This window comes from Stigmatopora argus, chromosome 8 (genome assembly GCF_051989625.1).
Source record: "Stigmatopora argus isolate UIUO_Sarg chromosome 8, RoL_Sarg_1.0, whole genome shotgun sequence".
NCBI classification, from domain to species: Eukaryota; Metazoa; Chordata; class Actinopteri; order Syngnathiformes; family Syngnathidae; genus Stigmatopora; species Stigmatopora argus.
In genome coordinates, this window is record NC_135394.1 from 19,528,059 (window position 1) to 19,545,759 (window position 17,701).

Genomic DNA, 17,701 nt, shown 5'->3' on the forward strand with positions numbered 1-17,701 from the left:
TTTTCATGAATTTATTTGTATGAGAAAATATATAAACAATACAACACTTATTTGTCAATTATTCATTCTCCTCACAAGGGTAACATTTGTTGTTTTCGTACGCATAATCATTTTTATTTTCCTTTTTATCAACCAATTATTTGAATATCGTAGAGGTCTTGTGGAAATCTACGGAAAGCCGTGACGTAACAGGGCTCCGAAAGCCATTTCCCAAGATCCCTCGCGCGGGGCCGGAAACGTTCCCCACTTTTGGCGCGCGGTGGCAGCTGCGTCGGCCATTTTGGAATCCCTTCCGCCGCCACCCTCTCCGAACGCGACGCCGCCGCCGCCACACCGCCACACCGCGCGTGACGTTCCTGCCGCCCATTGAGTCCACCTTCGCCGTCCCTTCGCTCGGCCGACCGACCGCTTTTCTCAAGCCCAATTCGCTCGACGAGGAATAGGCACACGCGCGCGCATTGTCTCCCGACAAACGCGTCTCGTTCAAGCCCCCGAAAAGAAGAAAGAAAGAAAGCGCTCGAGCCGTCATGGCGACCGTTACCCCGAGTCGCGAAGCTGGCCGGCCGGCGGCTTCGGCGTCGGCCTCCACGACGCCCCTCTCACCCACCCGCATTTCTCGCCTGCAGGAGAAGCAGGACCTGCAGCACCTTAACGACCGACTGGCCGTCTACATTGAGCGGGTTCGCTCTCTGGAGCTCGAGAACGACCGGCTGCAGGTCAAAGTGTCCGAGAAGGAAGAGGTCACCACCAGGGAGGTAAGCCCCGCTAACTCGCTCGTCCGTGAAAAAGTGTCGTGGGGGCGGCCACGTGTGGGAGCCATTGTTGATTCCGAGTTGCTATCGTCCCGTTAAAAGTGGCTGGCCGACGAGTTGATAGGGTGCCGTTAAAAGCGACCGAGTACGCCTCGGTTCGGTTCTTGAAAATTTGAAAAGTGAGCGGTTAATTGTGCGCGCCTTTTCATACCGACGCCCTCTTTATTTAACCACTTAGCCGAACTATTTTCTTCCAATTCCCCATCTTGCGCAACTCGTAAAGTGGTGTATTTATTCATTGCTACTAGTTTACATTGCTAACTGTAACATTGTATACGTTACAATGTAAAGTGTCTGGTTGCTAGTAGTTTAGCATTGTAAAGTAGTAGCAATTAGCTTATTTCAATGCAAGCTAGTTGCTACTACTTTGGAAAGTACTTGCAATGACATATTTTGCTCGTCTCGATGTCCCGATGCTGATTTTTCATTACTTTTATCGACTTAAACTAGTCAAAATAATGCAAATGTCACCACAAACGACAAATCTTTATTTTTTGAATTAAGCGCTGGTCGAAGTTCTTCAAGAAATGACTTGTCTTCCGATATGAGTTTTTCTTTCTCTAATTTCGTATCCCGAAACGAAATATATGAAACATGTTGTGACCCGTAAAAGATATCATAATTTTGGTATTAAAGTACGCCCTGACTTGACTTCTGATCTGATTTATTTCAAGATAGGTTTCGCTGATAACATCCATATTTTCAACCAGTAAAATTAATGTCACCGCAAAATGACAACTCATATTTTTTTTGTATTCAACGAGCCCTTGTGGTATCTTATCAAGAATTGAACTAACTTCAGATCCAATTTTTTTTCAACACGTTATGCTGAAACAATATCCACATTTTTGAGCCAGTAAAAATGTCACCATAAACGACAAGTCCTATTTGACTATTTTTATGTGGCACCTCAGGAAGTGATAATTTTTTTTTTCCAAGATACATTATCTCGATCAGATGCCCCTATTTTTAAGCCAGTTTCCCGAACCCTCGTTTTTTTTTATACATTTAATCGAGCCTATGTCAACTTGACTTCTGGTCCAATTTCCTTCAAAGTATTGTTTTTTAACCCATCCCCGGCACTAAAAAATGTAATCAGTAAATGAGCAATCTTATTTAAAGTGAGCTACATTGGTACTTCAATGAACAAATACTGTGTTTACAATTAATACGCAATGGTCTCTTACTATGGTTAGCTTCTAAAGAGAAGTGGGTTGGCCTCGTGATTTGATTTACAGCACCTGAAAACACGTGAACGATGCTTGGGATCTAATCTTGTGACCAAAATTTACGTTACACCGGAGTTAGCCTGCTGAGTATCGGATTGCAAAAATACCAATACGCGGTGCTGCCTTTTATTCATTTGTTATCGCGAATTGCTTGTAAATGATACTTTGCCCTACTTTCGGTGGTCATAAACCACATTTTTGCTTTCACATCTTTAGGTGCCATTGACGGTACTAGACGTTAACATTCATTCCCACTTCATATGGATTGGACGTCTATTAAGCTCGTTAAAAATATCAATGGTTAAGCTAGTAAATAGAATGCAACAAAAGTAGTTTCACCAGGAAAACGACTATGGCTTGGATAAGAATTGTAGTGAATTTATTCATACGTACTATATTTATTTGCAAATGTATTGATATTTATCCGCTGCCAACCCTCCCACCTTGAACGGATGGACGTGAAAATTTGTCTGAATTAGCATTTCCCAGGCTAAAAAATAAGAATAATCTTTTCTATGGGCGATAAACTCATAAATTGGCAGCAAAATATCGATTAAACGTCACACAAATGGACGTTTTGAACGGACGGACGTCAAAATTAGTCTAAATTAGTTTAAATTAGCATTTCCCAGGCTAAAAAAATAAGAATAATATTTTCTATGGGCGATAAACTCATGAATTGGCAGCAAAATATCGATTGAACGTCGCACAAATGGGCGTTTAGCATCGAAATTAAAATTCAATTCTTGCATGGTATTGAAAATATGATGAAGTATTTTTGGGGGAGGATAAATATCAGGGTGAAAATGTTAGGATGGTGACAACGGGCTGTCGGGTAGCCGTTTAAAATACTATTTGTGACGATATCCCACCGTGTACTGTCAAGTAGCATAAACTGTCGCGGTCAGGCGATTAAAAATAACCGTTTACGGCCTATTTGTTATTAATATCCCGACCAAGACGGAAGGCCGTCGTAGCCGTGTGGTTTTCAGGTCATCCCCGTCGCCCCAACTCCCCCACCCGCGACCACTCACTGACATTCATTCACCGTTTACTCGACTCCGTTGGCCTCCACGTAAAGAATAACGCCAAATGCGGGCCGGCCGGGGAGGTGTGGCACGTGGCACACACGTGAAAGTCGGCTAGCTGCATTTCTCGCATTCCTCAGCGTTTTTTTTTCGCATTCCTCGCGGTGTGTGGCGTCCGCTCAAACCAGGGCGGGGGTCGGTTTTTAGCGCCACGTCCAGGCGAAACCGAGAGGGCGGCGCGCTCTGCTCAATTTTCGGAAGTGGGCGGATTTCGTGCGATGCCAAAATATGCAGTGCGAAAATTAAAATTAATGGGGTATGTCGGTGACAGATGTGGATTGGGCGGGAGCCCATCCAAGTCCAAATAGATTGGACGCCGACTGTTGTTGATTTGAATTTTTAAAAATATTGAGTTGTTTGCTGAAAATTAAGCAGTTATCTTTCTTCCAAATGTTTATTAATTTTATAACGCTACATATTCTTTAAGCTCATGATTTAAAAAATATAATGTTACATTTTTTTCATTTCTTATTTAAAAAAAACTATTTTTTAATCTCTGGAAATAAATTAACATGTAATTACTCTTCTTTTAAATTTAAACTCCCAAAGTCTAGATCAAGGGTGTCAGACTTTGCGGGCCGCGTTAACGTCAAGTCGGTTTCGTGTGGGCCGGACCATTTTAGATAGAATATTTCGATTTTTTTTCAATAAATGGATTAAAATAACTGGATTAAAAGCCCTGAATATTCCGTTTTTTTATATCTCTAAAATAATGTTTATTTGAGCTTTTTAAATATATTTTTAGATTTGACAAAATGATTTTTGAACTAAAAACACAGAAAAAATGGATTAAAAAATGACAATGATTGATTTAAAAAGGGGAAAATCAGGAAATTTAATATACATCTTTATTCTCCATTTGAATTTGATCCTAAAGCTGATCATTGACTTTCCGGGGCCACACAAAATGATGCGGTGGGCCAGATTTGGCCCCCGGGCCGCCGCTTTTTACACATGTGGTCTAGATGGAAAGAGAATGTTTCCTATTTTCCCACATATTAATTAGTACATTAAGCGATGTCAATTCTGTTGCCTGTGGGTGGGGGTGTGGCCTATTAGCGCAGACGCAATGACATAGCGGCGCTTTCAGGTGAGCGGCCTGAAGCACCTGTACGAGGCGGAGTTGGCGGACGCCCGCCGAGTCCTGGACGAGACGGCCAGGGAGCGCGCCCGGCTGCAAATCGACCTGGGCAAGGCGCAGGCCGACTTGGAAGAAGCCACGCGCAGGTGAGAGAACTAACCGACCAATCGGACGCAGCACCCGCCCCAACGTGACACCCCGCCTTCATCCCTCCCTCAGCGGCAAGAAGAAGGACGGCGACCTGGCGGCGGCCACCTCCCGGGCGGCGGCGTTGGAGAGCCAGCTGAACCAGAGCGAAGCGGCGCTCTCCACCGCCCTGGGCCAGAACGCCGCGCTGACCTCTGACCTCCTGGAAATCAAGGGCCTGCTGGCCAAGGTAGAATTTCTTTTTCTTGGAATCATGCGGAAGGATGTTGGCTTGTGGCTTCGTCCAATCCAAATCCAAATCCAAATGAGACATCATGACATAGATGGGATTTTTTTGTTGGAATTTGTCGTCAGGCGGAGGACAGCCACGCCGTGGCCAAGCGCCAGCTGGAGGCCGAGACCTTGATGCGCGTGGACTTGGAAAACCGCTGCCAGTCGCTCAGCGAGGAGATGGACTTTAGGAAGAACATGTTCGAGGAGGTGGGACAGCCTTCGGGATCCCGTCCCCGTCCGTCTACGGGATTGTGACTCCGCCCTTCCCGCAGGAGGTCCGCGAGTCTCGTCGCCGGCAAGAGCAGAGGATTGTGGAGGTGGACTCGGGAGTCAGGATGGACTACGAGTTCAAGTTGGCGCAAGCTCTGCAGGTGTGTGCGCTCGGCTACGTTCGTTTGTTTGACGACATCGTTACGCCGTCGCTAATCGTCCAGGGCAAGGGTGTTTCGCGGGCCGCTTTAACGTCAACTTGATTTCACGTGGGCTGGACCATTTTAGATAGAATATTTAGATTTTTTTTTAAATAAAATGATTAAAAGCCCTGAATTTTCCGTTTTTATACATCTAAAACAATGTTTATTTTAGCTTTTTTATCTATATATTTTTAGATTTTACAAAATGATTTTTGAACTAAAAACACAGAAAAAAATGACAATGATTGATTTAAAAGGGGTAAAATCAGGAAATTTAATACACATCTAAACTCTTCATTTGAATTTGATCCTAAAACAAAAAGTCGCCACTCATCATTGACTTTCCCGGGCCACACAAAATGAGGCGGAGGGCCAGATTTGGCCCCCGGGCCTCCACTTTGACACTGTGTGTTCCAGGGTGTGCATACAGAAAGGTCGAATAAAAACAATGGCTGAAAAGGGCACTAATGAGAGCCACGGGTGGCTCTTGAGCCACCGGTTCCCTACCTTAACTGAATCAAGCGCAGTGAAAAGCACTCGGGCGATATTTCTACAACGTTTTAAAAAAAAGCAAAATGGTAAATTGACACTCCCACTCACCTTCTTCCGTTTTGGCTCCGCCCATTTCCCCCCCGCCAGGACCTGAGAAAGCAGCACGACGAGCAGGTGTCGCTGTACAAGGAGGAACTGGAGCAGACCTTCCAAGCCAAGGCAAGTCGCCGGCGTCCGTTCCGTGTGTCCGTCGGTTGGCCGGTGGTCCTCACGACTCGCCTTTGCCGCCGCGCAGCTGGAAAACGCCAAGGTGTCGTCGGCCATGAACGACAAGGCCGTGTGCGCCGCCCGCGAGGAGCTGCAGGAGTCCCGCGTGAGGATCGAGAGTCTGGGCTATCAGTTGAGCGTCCTCCAGAAGCAGGTCGGTCAACTTGGCTTTGGGGACGAGGAGGCCGGCCGGAACCGAACCCGGGCGGCCGGGCGGGCTCCCGGATCATTCCCAACGAGCGACTTTGGACAGGCGGCGGCCGCTGAGGAGCGCGTGCGGGAGCTGGAGGACGCCCTGTCGTCGGAGCGCGACAAGCACCGGCGCGTGAGCGAGGCCAAGGACCGCGAGATGAACGATCTGCGCGAGCGCATGAACGCCCAGCTCACCGAGTACCAGGAGCTCCTGGACGTCAAGCTCACGCTGGACATGGAGATCAACGCCTACCGCAAACTCCTGGAGGGGGAGGAGCACAGGTACCACACTAGGAATTGAATTTATTGTCATAACTATACATGTACAATCCGATTTGATAGCTTCAACATCAAGTGTTCACATAAGTACAGTAATCCTTCAAATATGGCGGTTAATGTAGACCGGACACGGCCGCGATTATTGAAAGAATGGCAAGAGTGGCTTCCTCATACGAGTTTCAGTGTGGATTTACACTTCAAATAATAATAATAACAATACTAGCCGGGAAAGTAGTGAATTTGCGATAAGTGAAGATGTGATAATCGAGGGATTACTGTAGTCACAAAAAGATTTATATGCACTGAAAAGGAAGTTAGGTAAAAAAAAAAAAGTAGCTAAAGTGGTTAGCGGTTAGCAGCACGTGAGGTAGCTAGGGAGTTTTAGTATAAGATAAAATGAAATAAAGCATATTTTAATGTATTTGATTAAAAAAAAGTTTAATAGAACTAAATTGCGCGTTGAATGCGCGACTCTGATCTAATTATTTATATAATTATATAGTCATAAGTTTATATTTTATAATTTGATAAAGGAAAAAAACGACATGTTCTTTTGATTTTATTTCTTCAATGAATAAACAAGTAGGGGGAGGGACTTCCTGTATCTTACGGGTCACTTCCTCTTTATTTAGGCCAAATTCTAGTCCAAATTTTTTTAAAAAAAAAGGACCAGCAATAAAAAATAAAAACTATTCCACTATCCTTAAAGTGGTAGTGGAAGTATATCTTTATTTATTTGTATTTTTGGAGGAGTGTCCAATTGAGAATTTGACTCCGCCTCCGTCGTACTCTCGAGCTCCTCCCCTGGACTAAAGTGTCTCCGTCCGTCCGTCCAGGTTGAAGCTGTCCCCCAGCCCCTCGTCCCGCGTGAGCGTCTCGAGGGTGTCGGGCTCGTCCTCGTCCCGCTCCACCAAGCGGCGGCGTGGCGAGCCCGGGTCGGGCGACGCCTCGGCGGGGCACGCCCGCGAGGTGCTGATGGCCTCCGAGGAGGACGCGGCCAGCGGCGCCGTCTCCATCTCGCCCACCGACGTGGACGGCAACTCGGTCACGCTGGCCAACAACGGGGAGCAGGTACGTGGGGCCGTGACCGGACGTTGGGTCGCCGGACGTTTGGTAGAACAGGTTCAAATTATGACAGAGAGAAGGAGAGTTTAGAGTTTAATATCTAAATACTGCTGAAACCAGCTCTCAAAATACTGTTGAAATGATCTAAATAATGTTGAAACGATCTAAATACTGTAAAAAATGTTGAAATGATCTAAATACTGTTGAAACAATCTAAATAGTGTCAAAATACTGTTGAAACGATCTAAATACTGTAAATAATGTTGAAACGATCTAAATACTGTTGAAACGATCTAAATACTGTTGAAACGATCTAAATACTGTTGAAACGATCTAAATACTGTCTAAATACTGTCGAAACGATCTAAATACTGTAAATAATGTTGAAACGATCTAAATACTGTCTAAATACTATTGAAGCTATCTAAATAGTGTCTAAATACTGTTGAAACTATCTAAATACTGTTGAAACGATCTAAATACTGAAAATAATGTTGAAATGATCTAAATACTGTAAATATTGTTGAAACGATCTAAATACTGTTGAAGCTATCTAAATAGTGTCTAAATACTGTTGAAACGATCTAAATACTGTTGAAGCTATCTAAATAGTGTCTAAATACTGTTGAAACAATCTAAATACTGTTGAAACAATCTAAATACTGTTGAAACAATCTAAATACTGTTGAAACAATCTAAATACTGTTGAAACGATCTAAATACTGTCTAAATAATGTTGAAACGATCTAAATACTGTCTAAATACTGTTGAAACCAGCTCTCAAAATTCTATTCATGATCTAAATCCGGTTGAATGGAGGGAGATAGATCGTCCGGAGTAGAATGAAGATTGCTCGTGGTAACCCGGATGTAGATCTTGCTTGGCACGTGGATGTCCAAACATTTAATCCAAACATCCCCACTTTTATTTCTTTAATCAAATAATAATGTGTGTTAAATGGATGCCTATGACAGTCAATGGCAGCACCCCATGTGTTAATAAATGAGTGCTCTTACTGATATTTTGCTAATAGTAAGTATAAGTCTCCCTCATGAATCACATGAATATCTTTTTGAGAGCTGGTTTCAACAGTATTTAAATATTAAACTCTAAACTCTCCCTCTCTTTGTCATAATTTGAGTACCACGTTGGGGGCCTCGGTGTCTTAACTGACTCTAAACTCTCGCAGGACCAACCTCTCGGCAACTGGAGACTGAAGAGAAAAGTGGACGACGGCGACGAGATCGTCTACAAGTTCTCGCCAAAGTTTGTCCTCAAGGCCGGACAGACCGTCACGGTAAAGCGCTCTTTTTCATCCCCCCCCCCCCGGATAACAGGATATTGGATTGAAAAAAATGTTTGATTTCTTATAATTCGTCATATATTGACAAAGTAATAAATAACGAGTGGTTTAATAGAAATAAAGTGTTTAATCTAACTAAAATTGGGCGGATTTCGCCGAGGGGAGAGGGGCACAAAAGGGGTGGGGGGGCTTCGTTTTTTATTTTTTCCACACAACGCACTCGTAAACGGAACAAACACTCCACCCACCCTCACGTTCGCTATCGATGGACTGTTTGCTGTTGTACTATTCCCTTCAAAATATTCCAAAAATGATGCACACATGTCCTCCTCACAATGGGATAACGCACGACGACCAACGAGAAGCAGTCTTTTATCAGCGATCGCTCCGCTGCTCATGGGAGCTTCGGGGGCGCTGGCTAGCGGCTCCTTTTAGCTTGTAGCATCCATCTGTTGTCGCATCCCCCCGAACGGCGCCTATGATAGAGTTGCTACCGGGGATGCTGTTGCGAGCCAGTGCCCCTGATGTTCTTATGAGCAGCCAACGAGAAGTCATATAATACTCCTCGCATTAGATAAAAATAACAGAAAATGCAGCAGCTGAGCTTACCCACGTATTGATTGTGGGTAATGAAGTTTTTTTCTGAGAAAGAATGCCATTGCCTATCGGTCGGCGTTGTGTGCACGAGTATACTTCATTACCCAGAAAGCTCTCTTTTTGCCCCCCGCGCATGCGCGTTGTGCGTTTCCTGGTCTGAATAACTCATTCGGTGCTCGTAAATATTGTTATACACGAAAGATATGCAAAAAAATACAGTGCCATAGCCACCTGGCTTGGTCGCATCACGAAATGACGGGCGAATTTTTCCATCGAAATTTCCGTCCTAAGACGAGAATATTGTATGACGGGCGGTCGTATGACGAGCGGTCGTATGACCAGGTACCACTGTATGTGCAATGACTGAATGGAGGGTATGGTGCGTTTTCCTCGTCCAGGTGTGGTCCGCGGACGCGGGCGTGGCCCACGGTCCGCCCGCCGACCTCCTGTGGAAGAGCCAGGCTTCCTGGGGAGCGGGAAACGACGTCGTCACCACTTTGGTCAACTTTGACGGGGAGGTGAGCAGCGCCGGCCGGCCGGTGCCCACGTACGTACGTACGTACGTACGCCCACACGTCCGTGTTTTTAAACGCCATCGCCGCCGCCGCCGACAACGCAGGAAGTGGCCAGGCGGACCGTCAGCAAGAAGGTGCAAGTGGAGAATGGGGAAGAGGATGAGGAGGAGGAGGGCGAGGAAGAGGACGTGGCGCCAGTGGTGCACAAGAAGGTGAGCGGAAAAAACTAACAAAAAATACCAAACTTTTTTTTACTGGATGCTTTTTCGTTTTTTTTTAAATTTGATTTCATTTCACCAGTTTGATGAGCCAAAAAATGCTTTTCTGCCATTTTTTATCTTGGATTTATTTTATACAAATCTACATAAAAAGCATTGGCTAAATGATAAACATAGATGACATTTTTTATTTTTAAATGTCAATGATAAACATATTCAAAAGTAATGACAGTTTAAAAAAACACATTTCCGAAGATGTAAGGCACGGGTGTCGAACTCGAGTTGGTTGGCGGGCCGCATTAACGTCAACTCCATTTCACTCGGGCCTTTTTAGATCTAATATTTAGATTTTTTAATATTGGATTAAAAGAACTGGATCATAAGCCCTAAGTATTCCGTTTTTTTATAGATATAAAACAATGTGTATTTTGTGTAACATTTTTATATATTTATTTTTAGAATTGAAAAATGCTTTTTGAACTAAAAACACAAAAGAAAAAAATTGGATTAAAAAAAATTGCCATTCTTCAGGGGAAAATCAGGAAATATCATATACATCTATACTTGTCATTTGAATTTAATCCTAAAAACTGAGTCGGCACTCATCATTTACTTTCTCGGGCCACACAAAATGATGCGGTGGGCCAGATTTGGCCCCCGGGCCGCCACTTTGACACCTGTGATGTAAGGAGTACAGACGCTCCCCTACTTACGAATGAAGGAGTTAGGTTCCGAGCGATTGTTCATAAGTTGAATTTGTTCGTAAGTTGCTCAGTGCTATATTTTGTATTATAATGTATGTTTAAGGCCTATATAAGTATATTGAAGGTTGATATAAGTGCATTTGTATGTTTAAGGCTTGTATAAGTTAAACGCATTGGTTAGTACTGAAAAAAACATTTAATAACATGGAGAGAACACATACAGTACTGTATACATACATTAGAGAGAGAGATTTACTAGAAACTGGCTGAAAGAAGCTATCTAATGACGATTGCAGTTTTCTTTTTTCATCATAAATGATGCGGTAGCACTGTATGGCATCATTCAATTGATTTGCAAACTTTGTGCAACGTTCAATATTTGGGTCCTGCTGCTCCATCTTTCTGTTTAGAAATGGTACTGACGGTCGGTGGAACGATTCAAGTTGTATTACCGTGCAACGCGCATCAAGCTGCTTCGTTATTATTGCCACTCATTTCAAATGAAATGGCTTGCCTCTTCCTTGCACCTCCCTCAATAGAAGCCTTTCGCTTTTCACCAACCGTATTCAATAATGGATGCACGAGATATTTAATGATACAAATGAAAAAGGCTCTTTGCGCACTGGAGATACGTTCACGCACTTCTTCTTCGTTGCAATGCGGAAGGTAGATGCTGGGTGAGCTGAGCTCTCACAGCGCCAGGCATCGTCGGCATTAGTGGCGGAAAGAAGCACTACGCGGTAAAAGACGCGCAATACAAAATCGAAGTGACGAACATTTTTCGACATAAACGCAATTTGCAGACATGTTCGTATGTACCGTCGTTCGTAAGTCGAATGTTCGTAAGTAGAGGAGCGTCTGTACATCAAAAGGTTTTTATTTTTGTTATTGCATCTTTTTTTTTTTTTTAATATATAAGGATAAAGCCATCTCTAGATGATAATAATGGTCACTCGTACGCTTTTGCAGGCCAGAATGGCGTCCAGAGAGTGCGCGGTCATGTGAAGCCGCCATCCCATCCTGTCTTGTCCACGGCGTCCACACAGACAGACAGACAGACAGACACCTCTTGGCTTTTCTCAGCCGCCATTTTTTTTTAAATTTTGCTTTGTCGTTAGCCGACGACAAAGATTGGTCATTGATTTTTCTTCCTCGAGGGCTTCCGTCACGTCACGGCGCCCCTGAGTGTTGATGATGATGATGATTATTATTTTATTTTTTTTCTCGCTTTTGTCTCGTATATCAATGATTGTTTTAAGCCCAAAGTTTTTCTAGCCACTCCAAGGCCGACGTGACGATCGGTCGCAGCGCTTTCCACGTATTGTACACTACAAAAACAAGAGGGGAAATTCCCACGGATTTTCCACCAAATTCGGAGAACAGAGTCGATTCGTTCTGTCAAATTTATTCTCCTTTTCCCCCCCCCCCAAACTTATCTAGAATGTATCATCCCGTTTTTTTCCCCCCACCCAACAAATTCCACTTACCACTCCGACTGCCCTTGCCGTCCGTCGAACCCGTTCAAACCCGAAAGGTCGGCAGTCGACGAACGACCGTAGACGTCGCGATAAAAAAGTCACTTCTAACCACAACCCGATTGGACGGCACCGAACGACAAATCTACACCCAAAAAAAAAAAGGCATTTTTAACCTCCCGTTTGGAACTTTTGCGTGTCCGTGTGTTTTCACGCCATCTTTTTACACATAGATCTTTTAGTTTGTGATTTTTTTTTTGACAGTGTAATCCGTTTGTTTACATTATTTTTTAGTGCAACTTTAACTTTGTCTTAAGGATCTCCAGGCAATGGACTCGGTGTGTCCACCCGTTCATCTAGGTTGAATCGGAACCTCTTTTTAGAGGGCTTAGGGTTTACCCCTTCATTAAAATTTGCATTTTTTTTTTCCCTCCGCCCCTAAAATTCCTACACTTTAGTCATTTTTAGGCAGTAAACGTACTGCGACGTTGTAGAATGTGATTGGATATCGAACACCAACACCCAAGATTTAGTGCCTCGGGGATCTGTTTTCTTGTGTGTGTATGGGGGGGGGGGGGGGGGGGTCGTGGGAAGGGGCGCATGCCATTTTATCGGAATTTTTTGTACCCACAATAAATGTTTTACATTTACTCAATCCTGAGTGCCTGCTTACTGAGTAGACGTGAGAAATAATAATACACATTTTGGTACAAATTAAGATGATGGAGATTATTTTTTTTTAATTGGATGGTTGAATTTTTTCTAAAATTAATCTATTAAAACACTGCTGAGATATTGGAGTGCCAGATTTGATGCGATTGAGACAATCCTACCTACCATATGCTATCATTTTTTATACATAAAAAAAAAAAATTATACAAGGGAAATTCAAAAATAAACTGCATCACTATCAAGAGTAATGTCAAATCAAATTTATCCCTTTGTAATAATTGTGGTCATGCAAAAAAAAACTTTAAATCAAATATTTTATCTCATTTTCATCACGTTTCGAACGGTGATCCCATGCGCTTCACGTTGTGATCGAAAGATGGCAGCACGGCAACTCAAGCGGTGTAGCAAAGACAGCGAAGAAGAAGTAGGCGGGAATTCTCACCCTACACTTCCGGGTAGACGGAGGATACTTGTCAAACTCTTTCATTTAGCAAGATTAAAATTAAAACTGGGCGTCAACATGCTGTTGGTTTTATCCGAAGAGCACAAAGAACACCTGGAATTCCTCAACAAAGTGGACGCGGCAGGTAATCAAACCCTAAAATAGTTTCTTCTCTTCTTCGCCTGTGAGGGAACGTGAGAACGGTTTCTGGTTAGCTTTAGCTCATGAAAACCCAAACAAAAAACCCGTAAAATGTAAGAATATGATAAAGATTTTGCGCGTCCGTTCGAATTATTTTGCTTAATTGGCTTTTTTTTTATTGAACCATGTCGTGATTGTGATAATTATTGCTACGTCTTGGTTTCCGTTATATCTCTTTTTCTTTTTATAAATAGTTATTTTTTTCGAAGCTTAATCGATTAAAATGTAAGAGTAAAACAAAGATAATATCCAAACAAACTTATGTATTGTCTATGGTTAAAAACAAGTCATAATTCACCCATGTAACGGTTAAAAACTGGAAAAGCTAGAGAAAAAAAAATGCAGATTTTAAGCTTTTTTTTTTTTTTTAAATAGAATGATTATAAAACACTATTTCTTGTTTTTTTTAACCCTTTTTACATAATAGTATTTTTCTGCCCTGTTAATGTTTTTTATATTATAGTATTTTAAGAATAAAAATGTTTTTTACATTCTAGGAAAAGGCTAAAAATGACGAATAAATGCTGTTTTTTATTGAAATGAATACAATACTATTTCCTGTTTTTTTGTTTTGAAAGGTAAATAAACAAAACACGAGATAGATTTTTTTCTTTTAATTTTTAACAAAAAAAGCCAAGTTCATTTTTTACTGAATGAACACAGTCTTGATTAATTTGTATTCATTGAATTTCCTCACAAAATGAGGGGAAATGAATATTTGCAAGTAAGAAGGTAAAAAAAAAAATCCTAAAAGTCGCAAAACAATTCCAAAAAAATCAAAGAAAGAAAACAAAATAGGTATGGAAAAGAGCCTGGAATCATTTTGGACATTGTGTTTTGTTCAGTGGTCGGAGAGTTTGGGCGAATCGCGCTGGAGTTCCTGAGGAGAGGAATCAACCCCAAAGTGTACGAGGGAGCTGCCAGTAAGCCCGTTCGTCGGCCGGGGGGATCATGTCGGTTGGTCGACTCTCAGATTGACCCCCTGACCCCCCGCTGTCATCGGCCATCCGCAGGGAAGCTGTCGGTGCCGGTGGAAACGGTTCAACGCGGCGTGGAGGGCCTCATGTACCTGATGACCCAGAGCTCCAAACACATGGTCAGATCCGTTCGTCCACCTCAAAATGGCCGCCTTCTCTTCTCCTCTCTTCTTTTTCCACTCTCCTAACTCATTGGCCGGCCTCCAATCCGTTTGGACTGGCCAATGTTCGTAGTTTATCATTTTTAAAATGCTGTCTATTCTTTATGCCTCGTCGTTTACGAACGCCCCATGAAAAATGAATAGACTTTAGGCCAGCATATTCGGTCAAACAGCACCATCTTGTGGCCAAACGTGGTTACTGCTTTTTCAGTGCCCTGGGGGGAAAAAGCACTACTGTATGTTGGCTCTTTGAAAAGTAGATCTTGGAGAACCCTGCTATTTCCTGTCACTAATTTATATTTGTGTGGTTTATTGTGTAATTATCTGGTAAAATAATAGTGTCGTGTGCGGCGATGAGTTAGGAGCAGGTTTTTATTTTGCTTTCAATGTTGGACTGTTCCGTGCGTAATAATGACGGAAGACATTTTGCATGTTTTTTTTTTCTGCGTGTGTAGCTGTCAGAGGCCGACTTTGTGGACTCGGTCTTGTCCTTGGACTTTGGGGAGGAGCTTAACCAGAGCCTCTTGCAGGTGACCTCATTTCATCCTCAAAAAATATTCCATTAAAAAAAAGGTTCCGAATGTAACATTGCTAAACGTGACGATATAGTGAAGAAAAAAGGTTTGCTCATGAGCTAACGCTAACGGTGTTCCCGGGTGTCTCGGGCAGATGTACCGGCAGCACGGCAGCGAGATCCGTCGCGTCTTGACGCTGTTGCCCCGCCCCTTGCCCGCTTACTGCAACCTCCGCTGGAGATTGGACGTCCAGGTGCGTAAATCACCCCCCCAATATACTAACCGTCGACAAATCGGGTCATTCATTCAACGATGAATCTTTAAAATGGCCTTTTTTCGCTATGACGTTTGCAATTTCATCACACTAGTAATAAATAACGTACAGGTTAGCTTGTTTCAAGTAAAAATTCATAAGCACTTCCCTCAAAAATCATGTTTTATTACAACATAAGCACATAAAATTTGTTGGTGTCTCGTTAAATAAAGTTTCAGAGTTGGAAACCAAAAAAAAAAAAATCAGGCCAAATCATGTTCATTCGAATTTAAAAGTGCTGCCTTCATAATAAAACGTACATTTCCCTTTTAAAATAGCATAAAAAATCTACCGTATTTTCACCACTATAAGACGCACTTAAAGGTCTTCAATTTTCTCCAAAATAGACAGGGCGCCTTATAATCCAGTGTGCTTTATATATGGAAAAAATATTAAAATGTGTCATTCATTGAGGGTGCGCCTTATAGTCGTGAAAATACGGTAGTCGTAAAAACATACATGAGCATGTACACGCTCGGTCAAAAGTTTTGAGACACTTGACCGTTCAGGGGAACGAGAAAGAGTCTAAATGTTTGACCGACGGTGCTAAAATACTATGTTCGGCGATAACCCTAACCCCGCAACTTCTCAGCCAATCAAATGGCGTGAGACGGAACCCGTCCATTATGAAGGCCCGCTTTTTCACCCCCGAACCATTTTAAAGCGCCGCTTTCCCATCCCCGCCCGAACCAGTTGGCCAGCCGTTCCCTGCGCCAGCAAACGGCGCCCTCGTTGAGCGTCGTCCTGCAGCTGACGCAGGGGCCGGGGCGCCCTGGCGCCGCTCGGGTCCTGCAGGCGGACCCGGCCACCCTCCTGCACCTGCTCTCCATCCTGGAAGGGGCGCTGGCCGCCTTGAAGAGCACGCACGCGCGACGCGTCCTGAGAAACGTCAAATGACCACAGCGGACGCGCTGACTCGTTGGACTGCTCGGGAGGACAAACGTGGACGAGTTGACCCCCCCACAAAAAAGGGGGGCGGGGCAAATACCAGTGATGGGAGGTTTACGCACGACGCCAGTTGGAATTATTATAAATAAGTTATCCTGATTCTGGTATGACGGTCGAAATGTTAGTTAATAGAATTAGGGATGTCTAGACCTCTGGGGAGTTTCACCTTATTCAACAAAGAGGAACTACCCAGGGGGGCCGACGCCTGTCTGAACTATTGTGTGAGAGTTGCAGGATATCGGGAAGGAGACTATAAAGATGTTATCTTGAAGGGGCATATGGTCAAAGAACCTTTTGTAACTGGGAGAGAAATCTCCTTTTGTTTGCTTGAAACTTCCTGTAACTTGGACACTCCCAAAACACAATAAGAGACTTAGCAGGAGGAGATTTTTTCAGAGTGCTTCGGAGGACTGTGACGAGAACAGTCCCGTGAACCTCTCATTTTTAAATAAAGTTAACTAAAATTCTCTGTGATTTCCTCTTTTCAGATTGGTGATACAAATGTCTGGTGTTTAACATTTAATTGGTCCTTCGAGCCGGATAGGATTTCAGACTTTAACTATTGGGTTTTAGAAATATGAGAGTGATTTGCGATTTAGACTTAAGTATTAAGAATCATCCAAATTATTAATGATATCAAACATGAAAACAATGCAGAAATGGCATTCATCCAAATTATTAAGTAAATAATACCTGGCTGGTTTAGATAAAATAATTAATTTAGGATAAGCATGATTTCTCTGAGATGGATTGAAGAATCATACATATTCAGTGCACGGGATATGTATCTTGTTTTGCCCATCAGCAGATGAAATATGCTTTAGCTGAGTCGTAAGAATGACTATGAGAATATTAATTGTATTAGCATCAAACAGTTGATGTCAACCAAACGACGTTAACCTATTTCTTTTGAGAATGATTAGGCTGATAGCACAGCATAAATGTGTTTGCAATGCTTATTTAGGAATAGAAAGCCTTATTATAAACATGCTTACTATATTAATCAATATATTTGCTTATTAGGAATAGTAATGCTCATCCTGAATGTGTAACAATATTAACATATGTGTTGAACGCATGTTAGAGTTATTGGCATGCCTTGCTAAAGTAAGGACTGGTTCACATCAAGAGGACAGGGAATGGCCATGGTCACAACAATTGCTCTTGGGAACTGCGAACTGTTTTCGGCTTCGGAGGACTCACGACACGCTTCCCAAGAGCGGAAGATTCGACAGGACGTACAATTGTTTTGATAACTGCAAAATTGTTGTGAGACTCTACGAATGTTTAGACTTCTGTGGGGCATGGCGTTAAAACCTTAT

General features: G+C 43.0%; 2 protein-coding genes across 2 annotated transcripts; both read left to right on the forward strand.

Annotated features, from left to right (window-relative positions):
* Nucleotides 1-217: 217 nt before the first annotated feature.
* LOC144078949 (lamin-B2-like) lies at nucleotides 218-12,097 on the forward strand. Its single transcript, XM_077607437.1, has 13 exons — nucleotides 218-755; nucleotides 4,220-4,356; nucleotides 4,430-4,586; nucleotides 4,712-4,837; nucleotides 4,903-5,001; nucleotides 5,683-5,754; nucleotides 5,831-5,956; nucleotides 6,056-6,276; nucleotides 7,110-7,344; nucleotides 8,528-8,635; nucleotides 9,637-9,756; nucleotides 9,858-9,965; nucleotides 11,645-12,097. Exons 1-13 carry the CDS (start codon nucleotides 528-530, stop codon nucleotides 11,678-11,680), a joined length of 1,773 nt encoding a protein of 590 aa, XP_077463563.1. The 5' UTR covers nucleotides 218-527; the 3' UTR covers nucleotides 11,681-12,097.
* A 1,167-nt stretch (nucleotides 12,098-13,264) lies between these two features.
* LOC144079391 (COMM domain-containing protein 2-like) lies at nucleotides 13,265-16,848 on the forward strand. The gene is made up of 6 exons (XM_077608133.1): nucleotides 13,265-13,409; nucleotides 14,311-14,388; nucleotides 14,479-14,561; nucleotides 15,059-15,133; nucleotides 15,273-15,371; nucleotides 16,125-16,848. Exons 1-6 carry the CDS (start codon nucleotides 13,343-13,345, stop codon nucleotides 16,326-16,328), a joined length of 606 nt encoding a protein of 201 aa, XP_077464259.1. The 5' UTR covers nucleotides 13,265-13,342; the 3' UTR covers nucleotides 16,329-16,848.
* Nucleotides 16,849-17,701: the final 853 nt, after the last annotated feature.